Source organism: Choloepus didactylus, chromosome 17 (assembly GCF_015220235.1).
Source record: "Choloepus didactylus isolate mChoDid1 chromosome 17, mChoDid1.pri, whole genome shotgun sequence".
NCBI classification, from domain to species: Eukaryota; Metazoa; Chordata; class Mammalia; order Pilosa; family Megalonychidae; genus Choloepus; species Choloepus didactylus.
The window spans coordinates 73,011,344-73,033,571 of NC_051323.1; the positions used below are offsets into that span (position 1 = coordinate 73,011,344).

The 22,228-nt window shown below is 43.4% G+C and overlaps 1 protein-coding gene across 2 annotated transcripts in view; it reads left to right on the forward strand.

Annotated features, from left to right (window-relative positions):
* Positions 1–19,071, forward strand: part of AFF3 (AF4/FMR2 family member 3) — a 524,208-nt gene extending 505,137 nt beyond the window's left edge. For both annotated transcript variants that reach the window (XM_037806556.1, XM_037806557.1), the window contains 7 exons: positions 1,165–1,228; positions 3,520–3,656; positions 7,935–8,006; positions 9,562–9,655; positions 12,239–12,288; positions 12,400–12,623; positions 15,743–19,071. In XM_037806556.1, the coding sequence (XP_037662484.1) occupies positions 1,165–1,228; positions 3,520–3,656; positions 7,935–8,006; positions 9,562–9,655; positions 12,239–12,288; positions 12,400–12,623; positions 15,743–15,864 (763 nt within the window). In that variant the 3' untranslated portion in view covers positions 15,865–19,071. The remainder of the gene's footprint in view (positions 1–1,164; positions 1,229–3,519; positions 3,657–7,934; positions 8,007–9,561; positions 9,656–12,238; positions 12,289–12,399; positions 12,624–15,742) is intronic.
* Positions 19,072–22,228: the final 3,157 nt, after the last annotated feature.

The window sequence follows — 22,228 nt, forward strand, 5'->3', positions numbered from 1 at the left end:
TCTAATTGGTTAGTTGACTTGATTAAAACCATTAAAATAAGCCTAATAGTACTGGATTACAATATCGTTGTCACGGCAGGTAGTTTTGCTAAGCATTTTGACATCTGGATAAAGGGATGCTCTGACTATCAAACCTTAAAGACAAAAGACCCATAAGAACCTAAAACAAGGTAGTTCAAAACAAGCAGGTAACAATGGGTTAAACAGTCCTTGGTTAATATGATGACTTATATCTCCCATTCAGGGATTCCTGACTTATAGTTGATATTCATGAACGGGTCAAGTTTATTGATTACAAAAGAAAACAGCCATAACACAAAAAAGGGTTTATGGTGATAGCACCTGAAGGAGGTAGATTAAAAAAAAATCTATCAGATGAAGCATTTAAAGGTACCGATGGACGAGCAGCTCAGTGTGACATGGGATTGTCACACACACTAGGTTGGTCTCTGGGTGAATCACCTTCATCTCCCCACAGAGTCATGCTGGCCAGGCTTATTGCTTTAATCACATGCATGCCCGCCGTTCATGTTTACCAGCTAGTTAGTCAGAACTCTGGAGGATACATGCCACGTTTGCATTGTTACAAGGTAGACATCAATTTGCAATTAACTTCATTACAACTGGAATGTAATCATACAGCATCACCTCTTCATGTTTCACTATGAGGCTTTAAGATAATTAAGTTTATAAACCTATAACTATAGTTACCACTTATGCATATAAAATGATACTTATTTTCATGAGGCGACATCAATATACTCATCCATACAAATCCATACAATTATTTATGAGATACGTTTATAACCTTTATGTTAAAGGGGGATTGTTTTTTGTAAATATTGTGTGACTTAAGATTCCTCACTTGTTTTCTTAACCATGCAATAAAACTCTGATTCACAAATTGGGCACTGGGGGGCATGTTAAAGCTGCTGTAAATGCAGCCCCTCTGCAGTGATTTAGTGTGGTTTCAACTGCTAACTTAAGAGAAAAATAATCATGGTATTTTACATATAGGCAGTGATTTGGAAATGTAAAAACTACTTGATTCTAAATTAAGCCAAGTTTTTAAATTGTGCCTCATATATGAGCCAAAGGAAAGAATATTTTTAAAAGATCTTGCACTTAAGCAATTATGACATTTAATACCGCTCTCTCTTGTAGGCCACGCAGTGCAGATTATTTTATGCAAGAAGCTAAACGGATGAAGCATAAAGCAGATGCAATGGTAAGACCCTGTTCTCTCCATATATGTTCTTCCAAATTATGTTTGTACTGTGGCTTCATCATGGGGCAATATAACTGGGGTAATTATAAAATCTATTACAAGGATGGCTGGGTCTGTTAAATGGAGAAATGTTTATATAATCAAGTGCTCATAGCCCAATAAATTATGACTTCCACCAGTAGTGTCTGACCGGGAGAAAGCCCTGGATAAATGAAGATTTCAATTTAGTCCTAAGGTTTGAATAGCAACTAGAGCCAATGGAGGCTGTGAGTGGTAGTATTTTTTTGCCTCTTAAAAAAACAAATCTAGGTTTGAATTTTTCTCTCTTTGGCCAACCCTTGGCTTGGCCCCAGGATGAAATCCCTTTTCAGAAAGACTTTTGTGTTCTTCATGCCTATTTGCCAAAATGAATACTTCATCTGAAACTGGATGACCACAGAAGCTATTATTCTGCACATTGGGCCCCAAAGTCCCCAGGATTTGACATTTTCAAAGAGTAGCCTTCCTTACTTGGATAATCTCCTAGTTTTGGAAGTTTGACGCTTTCAGACAAGAGAAAGAAAACTTCTGTTTTTTTTCTAAAAGAGATCGTACAATTCTTCCATCTTAAGGTCTAGTAATTCCTTAAACAATTTCAGTTCTGTTCCCCTCCAGCATTTGCAGTTGATATCAGGGTTCTGGGGGTGAAGAAGGCACTGAGCATCAGGGAAGAAAGTAGGGAGATGGAACCTGCAGTTCTTGTCCTCCCAATCTCACAGCCTGATGGAGGGTTCTGGTCATCTGAGGAAGCTGATGTATGTCCGCTGTTGGAGAAGAGCATTGAATTTTAACACAGATTGAAATTTCCTGCCCAGATCCCTCATCCACAGTCTACTGGGATTATCCATTCAGTTTCATCTAATCCAACTCTACCTTTCCTGGAGACGTTTCCCAAGAGAAGGCACTGCTTCCGCCAGGCTGATTCCCCACTGGTCCCCAAAGTACCCCTTACTCATGCCAGCAGACCTTTGAGCTTGTCATGCTGACACACACACACACACACACACACACACACACACACATCCCCTCAGCGTCCTCCCAAATGCAGCCAAATCACACCATTCCTCCCCAGTATCATTTTCAGCTCTCCTCCCGAGCCCTTCCCAGCCTCTCCCCAACCCACATCACTTGACCCCTTCCTCCCATCCCATTTGCATCTGACAAATTCCCTCACTCTCTGAACCATCTTGTGGGTGCACATTTTCTCTCTCCAAGTGTATTGTATGTTCTTGGAAGATGCTTTTGTAGATCATGTGCACATAGCACGGAAGTGGAGCTTTTAGAAAGCATTTGTTGAATGAAATGGCTTCTTTAATCTGAAAGCACTGTCAAGAAATACTGCTTTGTAGCCTAGTGGGGTTACACACTCTTTATAAATATGATTTGTTAGTGAGAATGGTTTTATTCTGCATTTCTGCCTTCCCAGAGATCATTACTAATGAAGTTTTCTTTGTGTTTTGTTTTGTTTTTAGTAGCAAGGCTTAGGGGAGTCATTAGAGTATTTGGGTTATTCTGTTTTTGACTGATGAATAAATCATTTGAAAATTGAGGAGAGAGTGCAATCCAAAGTTAGAATATATAATTATCTACAAAGAATAGCAATGTATCGGACCAGGGACTTGACATGTAAATTTAGAATTTCAAAAATATAAAGCCGTTTCTTGGTTATCCTTGCTGATTTAGGGGAAAATTAACACAAGTTTAGGCAGATAAGATAGTCAAAAAATATTTATTTATAATAAATTATATTATATACTATAATAATAAAAATATTTATTATTAGTTTTCAACTTTGTGCCCCATCTTAACAAAGCCAGTACCTAGAGTTTTATCTCTTCTCCTTTCCTTGTCCACACACGCATCCTTAAGTGAGATCCTATCAACCAAATAACCAAAATCATGTGATAAAAGGAAGGCATGGAGACGTTGTAAATGTCACAAATAATATTAAAGAAGATAACCAAGACCTGAATTTTTGAGCAATTTGAGTGGCTCTTGTGCTGTGGATTTGGTACAATTCTGTATGTCACCTTTCTCTTCCCCCAAACCAGTAGCAATTTTTGGAGAGATTAAAAAAACAAACAAACAAAAAAACCTAGAGAAGGGAGTGTGATTCCTTGCTTCTCTCAGCTGATTTAACAGGATTTTAGAACTTTTCAAAGCTGGGTTTATAAAATAATGTATAAACTATGTGAAAATGCTGTTTCGAAAACTATTCTTAAAGAAGAAATCGTGTTGACTCTGCTGATCAGGTGGAGAAGTTCGGGAAGGCTTTGAACTACGCCGAGGCGGCTTTGTCGTTCATTGAGTGTGGGAATGCGATGGAGCAAGGCCCGATGGAGTCCAAGTCCCCCTACACGATGTACTCAGAGACAGTGGAGCTCATCAGGTAGGGCCGGGGGTCTGGCTGGAGGTCTGGGGCAGGGGCAGGTGAGGAGTATATACAAGTACTCAATGCAGAGAGGACAGTGGGAACCTGTACCTTCAGCCACCGGTAACCAAGTTCATCCCAAAATAGGAGAACTTAAGATTTTGCAAGTCCTTTTCGCCAAGCCTGCCTCCTTTGCTCTCTTTTGGAGCGAGGCAGGGCAGGCCCTCAAACCCCTGGCTGCTGCAGGGAGGAAGCGGGTGTGCTTGGGGAGGTGACGGGCCTACTTTACCCAGCTAGAGGGTGGGAGATTTTTAACTCAGTCCACCTCCAAGTTGTTTTTTTTTAATCGGGTTCCACTTATAACCTAAATTTTACCTCCATCAGTAAATTATTCAGAGTATTTGATGAAAGGATAGAAGATTCAGAGGGAATTCATGAAAGGAAAAGCCATCCTGAGATGTGCTGCTTGGAGGCACTTGCGTTGATCTGGAACCTCCACACGAGCATCACTCCCCAGCCTGGAATAAGTCGGGGTGACACGAGCGGAAGCGGAGCAAATTGTCCTGGTGCCGTGCCAGGTTCTGACAGGGCTGCTTAAAGGTGTTGGTGGGAAACCGTGTCTTCCGTGATGGAGACCTGAAGAGGAGCTCCGTCGCTTCTGCTTAATGAACCATGAAGGGAATTCCACTTATTAAAACCTGCTGGAACCTCTGGGATATGGCTTGTGTTTTCAGCCTGTTTACCTGCTTGGGATAATGTCCAATGCCCCATCATGTGAGATCATTCTTCCCAAAACCAACTCAGAGACTTTTCTATTCTGGAAATCCATGTGCCCATAAGACTGGATATTCTTTGCCATGCCTCACCGTTCCAGGTGGAAGTTTCTAATCATCTTAGGTTATGAACTTTTTGGTCTGAATTGGCCCAAGGAGGCTACTTGGTATGTCATCAAACTCTTCTTCAGGATATGGCTTCTAGTATTTGAAACTGTCCTTCCGGCATCAGAGAACACATCATCTTAAAAAAGCAGAATTCTCAAGAATGTTTTGAATGTCAACACTGCCCAGCCATTTTTCTTATTAAAATATTTCTACCAAACAAGTGTATCAGTGATTTCTTTATTCTCTCTTCATACATGGTACTATATTTTCAGCAGTGAAGAAAAGAAAACAACAGAATTTTTGAAATGTGAAAGTCGCTCTGAGATTCTAGAGCCTCACAGCCCTTTCTCAGACCGAAGCGTGGGCTCCAGGACCCCCAGACCAACAGGAGCAAAGCGGGTGAAGCCCGGTGGGCACAGGCAGTGGGGTGCCCTGGAGCATGAGTGCCTGGGGTGCAGGGCCCTGTCTCATCTGATTTGTTCACAGATGGATCCCTACTCCCAAGAACAGTTCCTAGCCCCATAGTAAGTGAAGAATGAATGAAGAAGCAAGTATAAAGCCTTCGGTGAGCTGGAGCATGTGTGGCCTGCTTAAAGGCATCCAAATTTTAAAAAGCAAGCAAACAAATAAATAAAAAAGCCCAAAGCCAGCCAAGTCCACCCTGGGTGCTGCTGTACCTCCCTGCGCTGCACCAGGGTTGTGACTCTGATCTGCCCACTCTTCAAACAAGCTTGCATGAGTGGAGAATGCAGCCCATTTTCTGATAGTTCGGACTGAATAGAGTCTCTTAAATACCAGAAAATTGAGACAACAGGAGATTTTCTTACCTAAGTTAGAAAACAGCATTAATTCGCGACTTAAATCCGCGTGTTGCCCGCTGGCCTTAGGACGCCCCTTCCCCACGGAGACAGTGGGCAGCCGTGAGCACTGGCCAAGGGGATCCTGGCACAGCAGTTCACTCTGCCTGGAAGCCTCTCATTCTTCCAGGACACAGGATCTCTTCCCACCTCTCTCCAGGCAGCAATAGCAAGGAAGACCCCACCAGAACAAGGTTCAGCCCCAGGAAGCACTCCCTGTCCTGGTGGGCAGAGAACCCCTGTCCCCACCAAGGGACTCATGCGGCCAGACACTGGCAAATGGGGTCCTGGCACAGCAAGCACCCGGCTTTGGAAACCTCTCTCCTCTGCCTTGGGCAGCACCAGCAGGGACACATTGGAGGCCCAGTTGCACCAGATAACCAAGCAGACCAAAAGAACACCACAAAGGCTCTGAAAATTAAGTTGAAATTGGAACCACAGAAGTAGGCCAGGACCTGCCTGTGAAATCTAAACTGGATGATTGCCTGCTTAAAAAAAATTTTTTTTAAATAGAACCCAAAGCATCCAAACTTAATAGTCCAGATATCCAAGATACAATAGAAAATCGCTTGTCTGACCAATAACCATGAAAATCACAACTTGAATGAGAAAAAGACAATCAACTGGTGCTAGTCCCAAGATGAGTCAGATGGGGGCGTTATCTGACAAGGATCTTAGAGCACCCATCATAAAAATGCTTCAGTAAACAATTAAATTCTCTTGAAACAAATGAAAAAGTAGAAAATCTCAGCAAAGAAATAGAGGTTATAAAAAGAACCAAATGAAAGTTACAGAACTGAAAAATACAATAACAGAAACAAAAAACCCACTAGTAGGGCTCAATAATGAAGTGATGATGACAGAGGATAGAATTAGTGAACTTGAGGACAGAAAATCAACTTTACTCAATCTGAGCCACAAGGAGCAAATAGACTGAAAAAAAGTGAAAAGAGCCTCACAGACAATAACAAAAGATTCAATGTTTATATCACTGGAGTCCCAGAAGGTGAGGGGAAATAGAGTGGGGCTGAAAGAGTATTTGAAGAAATAATGACTGAAACTTCCTAAATATTGCAAAAGACACAAACCTGCAGAGTCAAGAAGCTGAGAAAACCCACATAGGATAAACCCAATGAAATGTTCATCAAACACATAGTAATTAAATTTCTGAAAACAAAGGCAAAGAAAAAAAATCATGAAAGCAACCAGAGACAAACAACACATTCCCTGGTAGGGGAATACCAAATAAAGTTATTCTCAGATGAAGGAAAATTGAAAGTAGCTGTCACTAGCAGGCCTTCCCTTAATGAACTGCTTATGGAAGTTCTTTAAATGGTAAGGAAGTGATCAAAGAAGGATCAGTTAGGAGGAAAGAACAATGGAAAGAAAAGATATATAGTACATACAGTAGACTGTCCTCATCATGAATTTCATAAATCGTGTCTGATGATTGAAACAAAAATTATACCACCACATGATACTCAAGACAATGTTATTTTAAAATGGGGAAGATAAAGGGAACTAAATGGAAGTAAAGTTACCAGACTTCACTCAAAGTGGTAAAAGGTTGATATTGGTGAATTGTGATGTCATATATGTAAATTGCAACTATTATGAAAACAATGCAAAGAGATACACTCAAAAACACTACAGATCTGCAAGTTGTGGTGAGAGTATGATAATTACAGTATTGTTTTTTGAGCATTTACTACAAGCCAGCCCACTAGGCCAAGAGCTCTGCAGACACTCTTAGTTAACCTAACAACAATGCTGTGCAGTCAGCAATATTATTCTCATTTTTTAAATAGAGAAATGGAGGCTTAAAGAGCTTAGGACATTTGTCTAAGATCTCACAACTAGTAAGTGTCTGGGAAATCCAAGACTCTGATGGTTCTACACGCTGCCTCATGTCTCTCAAAGAATCTGCATGTAACTTGGCATATTACTGGGAGAAAGGAATGGTCATAGACTCTTGGTTCAGAGAAATAAATGAAATTAAGTACAGTTCATAAAGCCATGGGTTTCTCATCATACGTACCTGTACAGGTAGATACAGATTTTAAATGTACCCAGGACACATATACCTTTGTCAAAGTAGTAGTTCCACATCAAAGACAAAGGGGTAAATCCAAGCATTTGTCTCAGTGTAGAGGATGAAAATTCTCATGGAGGTAAGATTGGAAGGCCTGAAGTTGCTTCCATCTTGTCAGCCAATTAGCCATAAATCAAAATTTGTGAAAATGGATATGTTACCATATACTTAATAATTATGCATAATATACATGGAACTGATAGCACTCTCGACCATCTGTCACATTTGAACTTGAATTGTTAAAGAGCAGAAAGTGGCTAGACGAGCAGAAAAGCCATTTGAGTCTAGTCATCACAGTAAAGTAGTGCTTAGGAAAAATGGAGCTACCTCAGCTAACTTTTAAGTAAGAATTATCTTGCAAGTGCAAGGAAAACTTAAGTATCAGGGAGAGAGAACTACCATCCTAGAAACTGTTCCATCGTTAATAAAAAAGCACATTTTGTTTTGTTTTGTTTTTGTTTTTTAGGTATGCTATGAGACTAAAAACCCACTCAGGGCCCAATGCCACTCCCGAGGACAAACAACTGGCTGCGTTGTGGTGAGTGCATTGTGTCAAGGAAGATGGAAGTGGGGTCCCCAGGCTTATCCATCATCACTGGTGAACCAGGCACTGAAATGCATAACTTTCCTAGTGTTTTCTCACACACAAAGTGAAATGGTGCTCTGATGGCCCAGGAGAGGCAGGCTGAATCTTACTGAATTCACAGTGAATAAAAATGGGCAGGTCGAGGAGAGTGTGTGTGTGTGTGTTTCAGTCAGGTAGGTCTGTGTTTTAATAATTTGAATCCTGATTGTGACAAATGTAATTTCTCATGTTTCACATTTTAGATGCAATTAAAATAATTCCTCTGTTGCGTTAAATGTGGGATTGAGTATGACTAAATCACGATGATGCATTGAAGTTCTCAACACATTAAACTGAGGATCAGTTCATTACCCTTTGATAATAAAATCATTTCTTTTCAAAACGTTAACCAGTATGTAATAGATTTGTCCTATATTGATGATGATTACCATGATAATGATTATGTAATTGTAAGAATAATAATTTCCCCCACTGCATCTCCTAAGGATGCCTCACGCAGCTCTCTGAAATCACCAGACACCTCTCTGTTAGGTTCCTCCTGTGAAAGAGATCCACAATTTTTGTTCACCCTCATTACCAATGATGGGCTTTGCCTCCAAGGATCATATTCCACCATAGAGCCTGATATGCAAATCAGAGAATCAGGTTTCAGTAATAACAATAATAATAAAATAACAGCAGCACACATGAGAGAGAGGGCCTCAGGTAGCTTAGCATCATCGTGTCATCTGGAGTTTGGTGTGCTAGGAGTAAGGGACTACTAAACTGTTTTTAGAATGTTGGTATGCTAGCATGTCAACACCAGATAGAGATTAATAAATCATTATGAGTTAAAAGCACCAAGGGAAAAGAGGATGAGTCTCAGGAGAAGCTTGCTGTACTCTTTTCAAGCTTTGTTTAAGTTTCATATTGGGATTAATAAATCAATTGGCATGGTTAACAGTATAGAAAATATCATACTAATATTACATCAATAATAAATATATAAAATAGAATAATGATAACCCCTCAAGCATAAAAAAGCATGGTTTAATTGTTTATAAAGCACATTCACATGTTACTTTATTTGAACTAATTGTAGTCCAGTGAAGTAAATAAAAAGTGGAGGGGACACAAATGGAGGAGGGCCTTTTCTTTCTGCAGAGCCGCCTGGCAGACCCAGAGGGGTCTGGGAAGAGGCGAGCAGCGGCTAGAGTGTCCCCGTGCCTCTCGCGGAGAGACGCTGCCCTCTGGTGGTGCCAGTGGAAAACGGCCGGCTCTTTCGCCCAACAAAGAGATGATAAAGCTAGTGCTGAAAAATGATCTAGTTACTCTTTGGGATTTTGAATGGCATTTTGGGGGGAACAAAAGGAAGGTCAGATACATGCAGACGTATGCATACATATGGGAAGATGTGTGTGTACTTCTGTAAATACAGTATAAATATTGAGTGCCTTGGAACAACCAGATTTTCTACATCTTGACACACTCATGGTCTTCAGGGCCCATTTTTATTTTTCTGCTGCAGCTACCGGTGCCTGGCTCTCCTCTACTGGCGGATGTTTCGACTCAAAAGGGACCACGCAGTAAAGTATTCCAAAGCACTTATCGACTATTTCAAGGTACTCCCTGGCTAAGGGGCAGCTTTGTACCTTGTGTTCAGAGGTTTCCCTGGCAAGGACATTTCTGGAAGTCTGGTAGAATCATTGCTTTGAGGCCAGTGCAGGCTAACTCCCCTCTGGTGTCAGACTAACCCACGTATGACAAGCTTGTGGTGTCCAGAGTCAGACAGTGGGCCTTGGGAGCCCATCTGCTTTCTTTCCCTGCCTTAACGCCCAAGTGTTTCTCAAAGATCTGTCACTCATCCGCGTGTCCTAGAAAATTCATATTCATGGCTCCCATGAATTCCTCTTTAGCTCCCATGAATTCCTCTTGTTTACTTAGAGCTACTTCCTCTTGGCTGGTCTCCAGTAGCTAATTTAGTTTTTAATAGAGGTCTTATTTAAAATGGTAAGAAATGGCTTGTTTGGAGCTGCCAAGGCCTTTGGACAATAGCAGTCTGAAAATATAGGGATGGAGTTGCAGACCAGGCCAACTCTTACCTCGCTCAAGCAAATGGAATTATTCTCACTGAGAGAATTTTAAAAACCTCTAATGGACTGCTGTAAATGGACCTGAAGTAATAATTCATTTGAGATTTCTGAGCCTCTTTGCTATTTACGTTATCTCTGGAAACAAGAAAATCATACCATCTCTACCTCTACCAACTCTTTGCCAGATGCACGGCCATCATTTTAGACCCTGTAGTCCTCAAGCTCCACTTCGGAGAGGTGGTCCCTGATGGCCAGGCCACGTGAGGTCCCAGGGCTTTGTCCACACACTGCTTCCTTCCTCCTTGTGCCTGTGAAATAACCGGGTGCTTGGCCAGAGCGAGAGCTTGTTGTGGCCCATTGGTCATCGCGTGTCACGATGGCGAGAACTGGCACTGAGTCTGTCTCTGTACTTTGGGTCCCTGAGGTCAAGATCAGAAGTTTTTAGAAATTCAGAACCCAAGAGCCTATGCTGAGTAGAGTTATTACAGCAGAGAGAAATGGTCGAATAAAGAAGACGACTAATGGCCACGAGCCACAAGGTCACAACTTTTAAGGATTCTGAGAATTGCTTGATGTACATAATTTAGTCCATGAATATGTACAGAATGAGGAGGGAACACAACCAGAGCTTCCCCTCTGGGATGTATCAGCAGTTAATCAGAGACTGTAAATGCCACGTAAAGATCAGAGACCATGAAACCGTCAGGTAATAACGACAGTTCGTCTATGAAGAATGTGTTTTATCAGTACAGAACTTTCTCTGAAAAAAGTAGTTTGTTTTCACATCTATTTCTTTACACTCATGGAGCTGAGTGGGGGTGGGAGAGGCTGGGAAACTTCTTTCTCTCTTCATGGTCCTTTTTTGGACTCTTTCTGGAGCCACAAAACTTGTCTCCCTCCCCCTTCTTTGTGTTCTTGGCTCCAGAACATCCGCGATGTAAGTCAGGTTCCTACAGCCAAAGTATGAAGTGGAAACAAGTCTGATGGGTCCGTAGAGCCAGACTGAGAGGGGCATCAGTTCTCAGTCTGTCCTGTCAGGAGGGCAGGGCAGCTTGTCTGTAGGAAGGTTTCCTTTTCTTTAATTCTCTCAGTGAAAACAATGTCATTCCCTGAGATAGGTGAAACTTGGCACGGTCTGCAGTTCTGTCCTTGTATTTTCACACTGCAATTGCCATTGTGCCTCTGAGTTCTGACTCGGGTCTTCTTGGACCATTTGAAATAACCCCCATTAAAAACTAAAGAAATCGTCACTACTTCATAAAAGCTTTTTAACCAAGTGAGACTGGGGAACCATGCCCAGGTGGTTTTTTGACTCTGGAAGGAAAAATTCACATCGGCATCACGAAGATGTCACCTGTCCATAACAGTCCTGTAGACTTCCAAGAAAGCATTATCGGGCACTCAAAGAGGAAATGTAATTGTACGTTTAGCAACTTTCCTTAGGAAAGGCAAAACTTTTCAGTGCCTGAGGCAAACATCTGACTCACAAAATGTAACATCCTAAATCAGATTAAAATTTTTGAATATCATCTGTTAAGTAACTGTTTAAATCAATTCTTTTAGAAATATTCAAGAACAGTTTCCTTTAAGGAATTACACTGTTAAACTTAGTAAGCTAAAACAGGAGAATTTCATCTCAGATATTCCCAGGCATTAAATGTGTGCCAAAGACTTCTACAAGTATGCCTTATGTTTAAATATCAAGTTTTCTCTTGTTGTTGTTGGTTTTTGTTTTGTTTTGTTTTTTGTTTTTTGGAGGGGGGTGGGTTCCTGCTCTTTTTTCCTTTTTAAAAAAATTAGGCTTGTTTAAGATTGAAAAATTAGGCTGGTCCAGGATTGAAGAGAGTCTGGGGATCATGGTTTGATTTGGTTCATAAAGGTGGAACGTGGGCTGTGGCAAGCTCCACGGGGCACCCACTGTCCCCCACCAGCTTCCAGAGAGGGAGCAAATGGCCCAATAATTGGAACTTCCAGATCCAAATGACAAGAATCTGCATTTTATTTGCAAGGCCTGCTGTCCCTTCCATCAGCAGTCACCTGGGGACATGTTCTTGTTGGCTCTTTGGCCTTAAGCAGACGGTACTCACTGTTCCTGCCTTTGTTTTCCTGCAGAATTCATCGAAAGCGACCCAGGCCCCCTCCCCGTGGAGGCCCAGTGGAAAGTAAGTTCCCTTTTCCAAAGTCAGCGCCATAAGCGAGACGTGCATGAGGCTGAGCAGGCGTCAGGGCTGCCCCACCCCGCCTGGTACCAGCCTCTCCCCTCTTGCTTCCAGGAGCACCGGAACCCCATCCCCCATGTCCCCCAACCCCTCTCCCACCGGCTCTGTGGGGTCCCAGGGGAGCCTGTCCAACGCCAGCGCCCTGTCCCCTCCGACCATCGTCAGCATCCCGCAGCGCATCCACCAGATGGCGGCCAACCACGTCAGCATCACCAACAGCATCCTGCACAGCTACGACTACTGGGAGATGGCGGACAACCTGGCCAAGGAAAACCGAGGTGCGCGCGGCCCGGGGAGAGAGCCCAGCCGCTGGGCGTCGTCGGGGAAGTGGGAGCCCCTGCACCCCTGGGGAAGCCCTGGCCCGCCTCGCCCTCTCGCTCACGGCCTCCTGTGCTTCTACCTGCTTTTACCTGTATATGCGGAATGCTCTGTGAGACAGGTGCACAGGGAGAGGGAGAGCTGTAGATACACACACACGCACACACGTTTTTCCCTTTGGACTGTGAGCTCCTTGAGCATAGGGATCATGCTTTATTCCACTTTTTATCCTAAGACACAGCACAGTGCCTCCAACACAGTTGTGCTTCAAAGCATTGAATGAATGAATGAAGGAATGAATGTTACTAGCTATTTAAGTGCTAACTTCTTACAGCTGAAAAGAGTGTTTTACATAAGGCCGTGAGCTATATTTTTAAAAGAATGTTTGTTTCCACTGATCATAAAAGTTTATGCACACATATTATAGCTCATTTATACAGTACAGAAAAACACAATGAAAAAAAATTTTTTGATCATCAGTAATAGTACCACCAAGAAAAGCTACTCTTAATATTCTGGATTAAGTTTCTTGTTGTCTTTCTTCTCTCAATATGCATTATTTTCACCAAATTTAGATCATAATGTAGTTGTAGCTTTATTTCCTTTTTTTCATTTAATATTGTCTCATGTCACTAACTAGTTCAAAAGCTCCCTTTATGAAAATGGTTTTATCAAGGCTTTATCATTGTGAAGTACCATAATTTCTCAAACCATTCCCTTTGGACACTTAGGTTACTTCCATTCTTTTTCCGCTATTACAAATAATGTTGTCATAAATATTCTTATATAAACCATCGTCCACATTTCTGGTTATTTTTTAGAAGGAAGTTGTAGAAGCAGAATTTTGGGTCAAAGGGTATAGACTTTTTTAAGGCGTATTGACACATACTGTTAACTTTTCTCCAGAAAGGCTATACCAATTTACCACTCTCCTTCCAGCCGCAACAGGCAGGCATACAAATCCGAGCCCACCTTCAGGCTAAGTGCAAATTATGCCCCCATCATAGCAGAATCCGCTAAGAACAAGAAGGAAAATCTGCGATGAAATGAGGAGTTTGTGATGCAGATGGGCACACAAATCCTGAGTACTGAAATTAGGAATAAAGCCAGGCAGGACCTACTGTGCACCCCAAGTCCAGCGGGAACCCCAAGGAAGTCAGGTACCAGAGGCTGAGGCCACCGGGGGAGGCTCAGTAGAAAGCTGGCACGAAACAGGGCTTTGAGGAGCAAACAGCCACCGAGTGGCTAAGATGGTCTGGGAAGGTGACCCGGGTGGACAAGGCAGAAGGAAAAATGTATAAAAACACACGTGGTCAGTTGGGGAGCCCGTGAGCCAGACGGGTTCCGAGCTGCATCGTCAGTGTCTGCTAGGTGTCTCCACCGAGGCCCAAAGCACGTTTCCCCTCATTGCTCCCCTATTCTGCTCCTGGCTTCCTGCCCTGGCTCTTCTCCCAGCCCTCTGGAACTTGGCGTCTTCCCTGATTCCTCCCCTCCCTAGCGGGACTTCATTTGGCATATGATGTGAGCACCTTTGGAAAACTTCTCCCAGACACCTCCTTTCAGGGATTCTGCTATGACAGCACAGCCACATCTCGCAGTGGAGGATATATTTGTCCCTACCAGTCATTAAACCGTGAGCTTTGAGAGAGCCGAGCCCATGCATTCATCTCCGTATCCTCCTCTGTCCCTACCCACCCTGCACCTCACCTGGGGCCTCGGCGTATAATAAATGCCTATCGAAAGGGCACAGTATCCACCGGAAACGCGGGGAATGTCCACAGTCGGAAGGCGGCTTGAGTGGGGTCCCGGCTCCCATTGCCTTGCCCCCAGGAGCCCGGAGCATCCCACCCTGGAGGCACTCCAGGGGCCCAGCCTGGAGCAGAGCTGAGCACAGTGTAAGAAACCACAGAGCCGGAGAATGCAGGGGTATTGGCCTACCCCACCTCGATGGTTGCTAACATGACCACAGATATAGGGGACTGGTGGTTTGATGGGTTGAGCCCTCTACCATAGGTTTTACCCTTGAGAAGACGGTTGCTGCAAAGGAGAGGCTAGGTCTCCCTATAATTGTGCCTAAGAGCCTCCTCCCAAATGCCTCTTTGTTGCTCAGATGTGGCCCTGTCTCTCTAGCTAAGCCAACTTGGCAGGTGAAATCACTGCCCTCCCCCCTACATGGGATCAGACACCCAGGGGAGTGAATCTCCCTGGCAACGTGGAATATGACTCCCGGGGAGGAATGTAGACCCGGCATCGTGGGACGAAGAACATCTTCTTGACCAAAAGGGGGATGTGAAAGGAAATGAAATAAGCTTCAGTGGCAGAGAGATTCCAAAAGGAGCCGAGAGGTCACTCTGGTGGGCACTCTTACGCACAATTTAGACAACCCTTTTTAGGTTCTAAAGAATTGGGGTAGCTGGTGGTGGATACCTGAAACTATCAAACTACAACCCAGAACCCATGAATTTCGAAGACAGTTGTATAAAAATGTAGCTTATGAGGGGTGACAAGGGGATTGGGAAAGCCATAAGGACCACACTCCACTTTATCTAGTTTATGGATGGATGAGTAGAAAAATAGGGGAAGGAAACAAACAGACAAAGGTACCCAGTGTTCTTTTTTACTTCAATTGCTCTTTTTCACTCTAATTATTATTCTTGTTATTTTTGTGTGTGTGCTAATGAAGGTGTCAGGGATTGATTTAGGTGATGAATGTACAACTATGTAATGGTACTGTGAACAATCGAATGTACGATTTGTTTTGTATGACTGCGCGGTATGTGAATATATCTCGAGCCACCTTCACAGACAGGGTCCGAGGAAATAGGTTATCTTTGCTATTTCATTGAGTAAACGTTATTTGAAGCAGAAATAGCTGTTGCAGTGAGTTATGTGGATACAGGTTGAGTTTCCCACCCTTGGATTTCATTTTGTGCAATTTATTGCTAACGTCACACGATGCAATGGAGGCTATCTGATTAATTAGAAGCCACGAAAGGGATTTTTCCTTGAGTCAGTCAAGCCACTCGGGGTAGCGTAGTTAGCATGCATAGGACTCTTAACAGCTCTCTCGGTCCCGCAGAATTCTTCAACGACCTGGACCTGCTGATGGGACCCGTCACCCTGCACAGCAGCATGGAGCACCTGGTGCAGTACTCGCAGCAGGGCCTGCACTGGCTGCGGAACAGCGCTCACCTGCCATAGGGCCCGGCTGGCCCGGCTGCGTCTCATCTCACGGACAGCTCAGAGCTTCGGGACACGGGCCACCGAGATTCTCAGCCACAGCCCCTGTCAGACCACAGCGAACATCCCCTCAGCCTCGAGCAGCGGTGTTTTCCCAGGGCACGTGTGGTTGTGTGCGTGGTTGTGTATGTAGCTGCCTGTGTATGTGTGTGTAAGATACACGGCTCTTCAGAACCCTTTTTGTGTGTGTCTGGTTCCCACGAGCCCGGGCTAGACAACGCAATCAGAGGTCTCTGATCCTAGAAGTACGTGTACACACACAAGCACACACACACACAAGCACACACACACTCTTTCTATTCCAGTGGTAAACCATGACTTCTTAGGAAATTCAACCAAAATCTCATGGGTTAGTTAACCAGGTGCAATACAGCACACCAAAAGCTTGACTGCCAGTTAAGATGAACGTAAGTCTTATACTATTGATCACTTTCAGTATTAATTTTTGTTTCTCAATTATTTTTTGATTGGTGTGCTTTCATGGGTTGAGCTGAATAAGGAAAATAAGTCAGTTATTTTTGTGCCGAAGTTTAATAGATTGCATGTTACCAAACCCCCCGTCCCTCCTCTCCTGCCCCAGCCAAAATCCAACTTTACTATCAACTAAACGCAAACAGATCAACTCCCACAAGCCTGCCCCACCCCACCCCCAAATTTCAGTGTGAAAATGGCACTGAGATTTGGTAAAAACTCAGTGTCTTTGAAAGTTAACAGACATTAAAGTGATGGCTGTGTTTGGGGGCTCAGCTAGAAATTGAAAGGTTTTGCATATGCAGCGGAGAATGCATTGCCCGTGCATTTCTCTTTCTTGCCACTGTGACACGGCAATACTTTTCAGGTCTTTTCTTCCCACAGTAGCTTTCTTACAAAGTTTATTGGCCAAATTAGGACATTATGTAGAATGTCCCTTCATCTTGATTGTGGGGGCATTTTACAAGCTGTGATGAGAGCCGGCTGCTTCCAAACAGTTCTTTTTTGGGCAGTGACAGCCAGAACATCCTGCCCACAGCCTGTGCATCTGGTACGTTTAATCCTTGCCCTTAGCTCTTTTCTTTCCTTTTTTTTTTTTTTTTTTTTAACTTCTCATTTTAGATTTTTTGACATCTTGTTCTCAGTTTGTGTCTGAAATCTATTTTTTATAGCATCATGTTTCGCCCTAGATTTAGTCTTGTTAAGTATATTTGGATGTGAAAACATTGGTAAAAAGAAAACAAACTCCTGAAAAAGAGGACATGCCTTGAAACATTTTATTTGAAGTGTCCTCGAGGCCTCTCACTTGACAACATTGCCCCAGGATGGTCTGAGAAAGCCAGGTGATGTGGAACGAGGGCAGGCCGTGACGTTGGCTCAGGTAGTTACACCAGAGGCTGATGTGCGCGCACGCTGGGTTCCTGTTCACCTGGGTGCCGTGATAACGTTGTCATCTGATCAACAGGTGGAAATAAGGCTGTGTCATTCCAGGCTCTAGACCCCGATTCAAAACTGTACAAACAATTGAACGACTTTGGTGATTTGAAATTAATTTAAAATGAGCAAGTGAAGGGCTTGTTCAATTTGCATTTGGCTTTGGCCTTTGCGGAAGGGTTCTGGCAATACTGACGGTATTTCTGTTTTATGTTTATGCCGCCGAGGTGCTTCATACATTCCCTTCACTAGTGGTTGCCAGATTTCACGATCCCATCCTGTGTTGGAAATTTGAATCTAACTTAAATTTTGGATCTTTTTCTTTTTTTCTTATTTTGAGGACTGAGGCTTCATTCTGCTTACTCTTGGTGAATTCTGATGAAATGTTCAAACTCGCACATAAAGGGATGACCCTTAGCCTCGTCACACAGCCCCGGGTGCCTTTGGGTCTTGCCCATCTTTAAAGATGGGGACTTGGTTGTGGCATCACGTGATGTGCTTAGACATGAAACCCCATTTGAACACGCAGGTGGCCTCTGGCTAATGGTGCCAGCAGCATTTTCTTGGCCCTCTAGTGATCCACGTGTCCTGGCAAAGCTTCTTGAAACTGGCAGTTCTGGGGTTGGTCAGAGCGCGCAGTTCCCGGCACCACCTTGCGGTTCGTCGAGCGTGTGGGGCAGCTGTGGGGTTTGATTCGGTATGGATATTTTTGATCAGGAACCACCTTCTGATTGTTGCTTGTGAAAGTCATTCATGACTTGTTCCTTTTATTTAGTTTTGTTCAAAGCAGAAATATCCTTCCTGTGTTTTCTGATGATAAAAGTAACAGATCCTCATTGTAAAAACCCAAACGATACAGAAACGTGTGAAGTAGAATATGTAAGTCCTGGTTGTACCATTTCCCTGAGACAGCCACTGCTCACGGTTTGATGTCTGTCTTTCCAGAGGCTTTTCCTTTTGAACATATAATTTTATTATCATTTCTATTTGAAGACGTGTGCTTTCCTTAGAATTTCAACATGCCCTTGACTGACCTTATCCTTCCGTGATGTGACTAGATGTCATCCTTTATCACAATGTTAGAATTATCCTGGAAAAAGAGTACCCAAATATATTCCAGATCAAAATTTGGCATTTGTTAACACTCTATACAAATCAGCCTCATGTGCAGAATTGTGCCTGGAGAGAGAAGTTTGGTTAAAATAAATATTTCTGGAAAATCTCAAATTGTGAATGGAAACTCAGACCCACTATCTAAAGAGGAATGTACTGGAAAAATAATTTGAAGAGCCGACAAACAATGTTCTAGATTGAACACATGGAATGCAATGCAGTGAGACTTCTGCACTAAAATTTTTCATCGCCTGTACAACGGTATGTGTATTATATAACTGTGACGTGTACATTCCTGACACCCCATACATAATATACACAGTTTGTATAAATGCATACATTTAAAAATATATATGTACAAAACAGCTAACATAAAACTGTAGTGAGCCTGAAGGATACTACTAGTGCCTAATATTGAGTATGTCACTGCGTGTTCACATCACATTTGGAAGTGCAGTAATTGTTATAAAATTAATCAGTGCAGCCAACCATTATTTATGAACCACATCTTTGAAACTGTGCAGTAGTATATACATATATATTTTTAAATAACATTTTTCACAGTTTTCCAGAGTTACTGTTGAAATCTGTATCACCAAAAAAAAAAAAAAAAGCAAGATTTTTTTAATGACGTAGACACTCTCAGACCCAGTAATCTGTGTGTGATTTCTCTGTTTGTAGATGCCCAAGAGACTTTAGCAGTCACCAGCCTTAATGCATGTACAGGATATTATTGTTACTTAATTTATCTGCAGTTTTTAATCCATGTGAAATTGGAATTTATAAACTGACTTGGATTAAATATGTCTGCCTTTCTAAGGTTGCAAATGTTACATTAAATGATTTATGTTGTAAATGAGAGGAATTGAGTTGTACATAAAAAATGTCCGTTAATTTCTCTGAACATTTTTACAAGGGAAACTTCAGAATCAAAATATGTTCAAATCTGTTCCCAGTTCATAATCTCTTTAGAAGTAACCTTGTTGTTTCCTGAGTCCTTTTAATACAGTTCCCGTAGGTTTTCGTTACTCAGTTTCATATATTTTTCAAGGGAAAAAAAAACACTGTTTTCTTTGCTATTGTTATGGTTTACTCCTTGTCTTTCCATTTCTCTCTCTCTCTCACACACACATACACACGACCCACCCCAATGCCCCCAGAGCACACTGACTTGAAGCTTCTGACACCTTATTGATGACGGTAGTGACACCTGATCCACCAGCCCACCTGCATCACTGTTTCACGCCACCTTCCTTAAGGAAGCAAGTTAGTTCGTTGACGTGTGTGTGCCAGGCTTTGCCAGCTCAGACCGATGTGGTGTGATAATGTTTGCAATATTTGGTTGAGTAAAATAGGGAAAGTTTGAACTAAAGCAGATGGGACTATTACACCAGTGACTTGACGTGCTGTATCCCCCATGTGGGAGGAAAGCCACATGGGTTTTTGTTAACTTCATTTTTGCCCCTGTCTCCCTCGCCTTCCCTTTCCTTTCTCCCCAAACTAAACTAAACAAAGAAACAGAGAAACCAACCAAAAAAAAAAAACTGCTCCTTCACCATATCCAGTCTGGTACCCTTGGATTCAAATGCCCTTTGGCCCTTCCCACTGCCCCGTCCTGCTCCTCCACGCGTGCTGGGAGGGCCGGTGCAGGGGCTCACTCCAGCTGTGCAGCTCGGCCGGGAGCCCAGCAGCCAGGCGGAGGGGACGGGGCTTTCCTGGCACCGGGGGCCCCAGAGCTTGGTGCTCCTTCAGAGCTGGTTTTGATGTAACCTGTGGGCTAAGAAACGCCCGCAGCCTTTCAAGAACTCTCTGCACAGCTTCACTTCAAGTCTGTTCCTATTAGAACCTTATTGTTAAGCAGTAATACATTTTAGCTGAAACCTGGATCCAGTGGCGCCTTGAGAAATGTATTTTTTAAATGAAGGGAAAAACAACCAACACCATAAGCTGTATTTCCAATGAGTTGGAGCCAGAGTTTATTTCCTGGTTTTCCTGTTCCCAGAAAAGTACAGTTTTTCAGTTTACAGCTTCCTGGAAAGTATCAAAAGAAATGGTCAGACTTAAGATTTGTGTTCTCTTTGTCCAAACGGAATTATTCTGTGTATGTCATCAGAGGGGATCGCTTGTTTGTTTATCATGAGGAAAATTATAAAACTGTCCTCGAGCTAATTGTATCTGACCACAGTTGGTTTTTATTATTAGTTGGTTCTCTGGGGAAACAAGAGGTAAATTGGGGGTTCTGCAGCAAGCGGATTTAGACTCACCGCTCTTACCGTGATGGGAATCAGGGTTAAATCCTGACCCACCACATCGAAAATCCACCTCTTACAGCCAATTCTAAACACACTGGACACCACGAATACGAGGACGAATTGCAGATCTCCACAAGACTCACCATTTGTCTTAGGCATCGGGAAGTATTGATGAGGCCTGAAATCTGAATGAAGTACTTGTTTTCTATTCCTTTTTAAAATAGGAAAAACTAATCAGGAGATAATTACAGCCAGACATGATGTGAAATAGCACCAATATCTGGGCTTTTCCGAAACCTCTGGCTGTTTGGTTATAAAAAGTACAGTTTTCTAGTTTCCCTATTGTTCTTGAACACTTTTCCAGTTTTTCATGAAGCAAAACTGACTTTTCCTCCCAGTATTTTTGATATCTTCATTTCTAGATGCCCAAAAGAGCAAAGAGAAAATACTCAGCCCCGAGGAGCGTGCGTTACTTGACCGAGCTGCACAGTAGCTGAAGACGCTTGACTTTTTAAAGAACATTCTTTGGGTCTCCTGTGACACCTTGGCCGTGTACTGTGCGTGCTGCCGCAGCCTGAGGCCGTGCCACCGAGATGTCAGTACTCGGAAGCACGTAACAACAGGTGACTCTTGAGTCACACACTTGCACAGCATCACCAGGCATCACCGAGACCTAGTTCTGTGGTGAACTTGCAAACTGGTTATTAATGCCCTGACATTCCCAGGGCTGCAGACTCAACCCAGAGTGTCCTCCTCTGTAAGCCACATGGAGCTTTTGTTCCTTTGAGGTTTTTCCCTTTTCAGTTCTCCAAGTCAGATTTTGTATCCAGACTACATAGTGTAACAGATTTTGGAGACGGTGGGGGCTTTAAGGAAACAAGGCTTCAAGGCCGGAGCTGCTGCCAGAGGGGAAGAGCTGTCAGGAAGATGCCTGGGGGCGCAGACCCTCTTCTCCTTTGCCCGGCTGCACCCAATCCTTGATTACAGCACCTCCTCGTGCCTCAGTTTCCTCCGTGTGGAACTGGGGAAACCGTGTGAAACTGAAACTGATGTTTGTAACTCAGGGCATCAGCTGCCTCGCTGAGAGAGTGCGAGGACCACCAGATCGGGGCAAGCGTCCTGAGACCCCCGTTTCAAGCACTTAGCAAGGGGGATGCGTTACTCTAAGGACAGGCACAAAGGAAGCACGTGCAATCCGCAGGTACCAGTGCAGGGGCTCGCAGCGTGGGGAACCGTTCTTTCTGGAGGAAGAAGAGGATGACCGTCAGGCAGCCACAGGCCTCTCTGTGGGAGGGGAGGGTGGCCGGAAGGGCAAGGTGGCTTTCACCGTCACCACCTGGAGCCTGTCCCCGCTGCAGGCAGAGCTCCAATAGACAGATGGGGGTTGAGAGCAATGGGGCTGCAAAATTGTACCTTCTGTTCCAGTTGGCTAATGCTGCCGGAATGCAAAACACCAGAAATGGATTGGCTTTTATAAAGGGAGTTTATTTGGTTACACAGCTACAGTCTTGAGGCCATAAAGCATCCAAGGTAACACATCAGCAATCGGGTACCTT